General features: G+C 46.3%; 1 protein-coding gene across 4 annotated transcripts in view; it reads left to right on the top strand.

Moving 5' to 3' along the window:
• The window catches only part of LOC101850995 (tetraspanin-18), a 129,318-nt gene that overhangs the window by 43,691 nt on the left and 84,125 nt on the right, over window positions 1-1,502 (top strand). The window contains exon 1 of one of the 4 annotated variants that reach the window (XM_005109946.3): window positions 742-1,113. The exons of the other annotated variants lie outside the window; for them this stretch is intronic. Within the exon in view, the coding sequence (XP_005110003.1) occupies window positions 1,087-1,113 (27 nt within the window). The 5' untranslated portion in view covers window positions 742-1,086. Of the gene's footprint in view, window positions 1-741; window positions 1,114-1,502 lie in introns of those variants that run through there. 4 annotated transcript variants of the gene reach the window in all.

Below are 1,502 nucleotides of genomic sequence, written 5' to 3' on the forward strand. Positions count from 1 at the left end.
TCCCCTTCCTCTGTCCCCACCTCCACCCACAACATCACCTCTGTCCATCTACCGCCCCCTTACCACCACCCCCACCTCAACACCACCTCTCTGTCCATCTAGTCCAGCTGGGGAGTTTATCACAGCCACTCTCGGGACAAACTTTACACCAAAGCCGGTCACTTGATCGTGCAGTCCGGAGAGGGATGCGTTTTCACTTTGAGGGATGAGGGTAAAAATACGGCTAGGGCGGCACTCAAGTGACATTTCCACTTCTTTTTTTATGTGGGCGAGAAAAGGGCTCTTTCGAATGAGCTACTTTTACTACTCGATAGACCGAACGATGGGCCAATGGTTTGGGGTGTGATCTGCACGGAGTAAGAGCTCGCTTGCCGTCCTCATCCTCTCATCCTACGGTCCAGATAACGGCGAATAAACAGTTTGATGTCGGTCAAACAGTCTCACGTGGCCGAAAAGTTTTTGTGCAGCGCGTCTGTGCAGTGTGCAGAGTCAGAGTTTGTGACTTTGTGATTTAATTCGTTAAGGAAGTCCTTAATTTAAATGTTCTGTAACTCATCTCGTCACAGTCCTTCCCAGACTTTCTTTTCAGGCGCCCTGCTGTAGACCTATTCTAAAGGCTAGAACTAGTAAATTCTTGATAAACACACATTCTGTATAACATAATACATGTAGATCTATTTAGAAAACCCAAACCCAATAGATTCTAAACACAACAGAGCGTTGCGACTGCCTCCTCGTGAACCAGTGGGAACAGTTTGGGAACAGCACAGGTAGATACGAGCATAATAAAGTTGAGAGGCCAAGCTGTGTCGCAGCCCCAGCGACTCGCTGTGTTCCCTTCACCTCGCCAGAAAGCAGGACACGGGACGCGATCGGGAACGAGGACTTCTGCGCTCCGCTGGGCCCGACCGTCACCATTATCACAAGTTTGGGCTTTGGGGCTCTTCCGCAGAGTGAACAAACCTTACCGGAGTGGCCCGGGTTTCGCAATAACATGTGTTGATTTCATTCTCTCCTCGGATAAACGGATATTACAACTTTGTTATTCTTAAGATCGTTCAGAATTAGTGCAGATTTGGAGGGGATATGACCGAAAAGTTCGACGTAAACAAGGTAAGTTTGGTTCAAAGTTCACGTCTGCTTCTCCCCTCTGCCTGCCATGTCCACTTCTGCCTGCGCGGTAAACAGTTGACTTCGTTCTTCTCTTTTCTTTTTCATAGGTTGTGATAGTCAAAATTGTTTTGTATTTGATTAGTTTGTTTTTATTCGATACAGAAGAAGAAGAAGAAGAAAGGTTGTGATAGTCAAAATTGTTTTGTATTTGATTAGTTTGTTTTTATTCGATACAGTCTTGCGACCACAATACGAACTTTACACAGGAATGCCCTTATTTCTTGTTGGTTAGAGCTGAATTTCGTGGTCTTCAGGCCGTGTTTACCAAAATCTGTACTTCGACTCTTCTGTCGTTCATCGATCCACATCGCTGAACCCTGGACACCCCC

Source organism: Aplysia californica, unplaced genomic scaffold (assembly GCF_000002075.1).
Source record: "Aplysia californica isolate F4 #8 unplaced genomic scaffold, AplCal3.0 scaffold00833, whole genome shotgun sequence".
In the NCBI taxonomy this organism is placed as follows: domain Eukaryota; kingdom Metazoa; phylum Mollusca; class Gastropoda; order Aplysiida; family Aplysiidae; genus Aplysia; species Aplysia californica.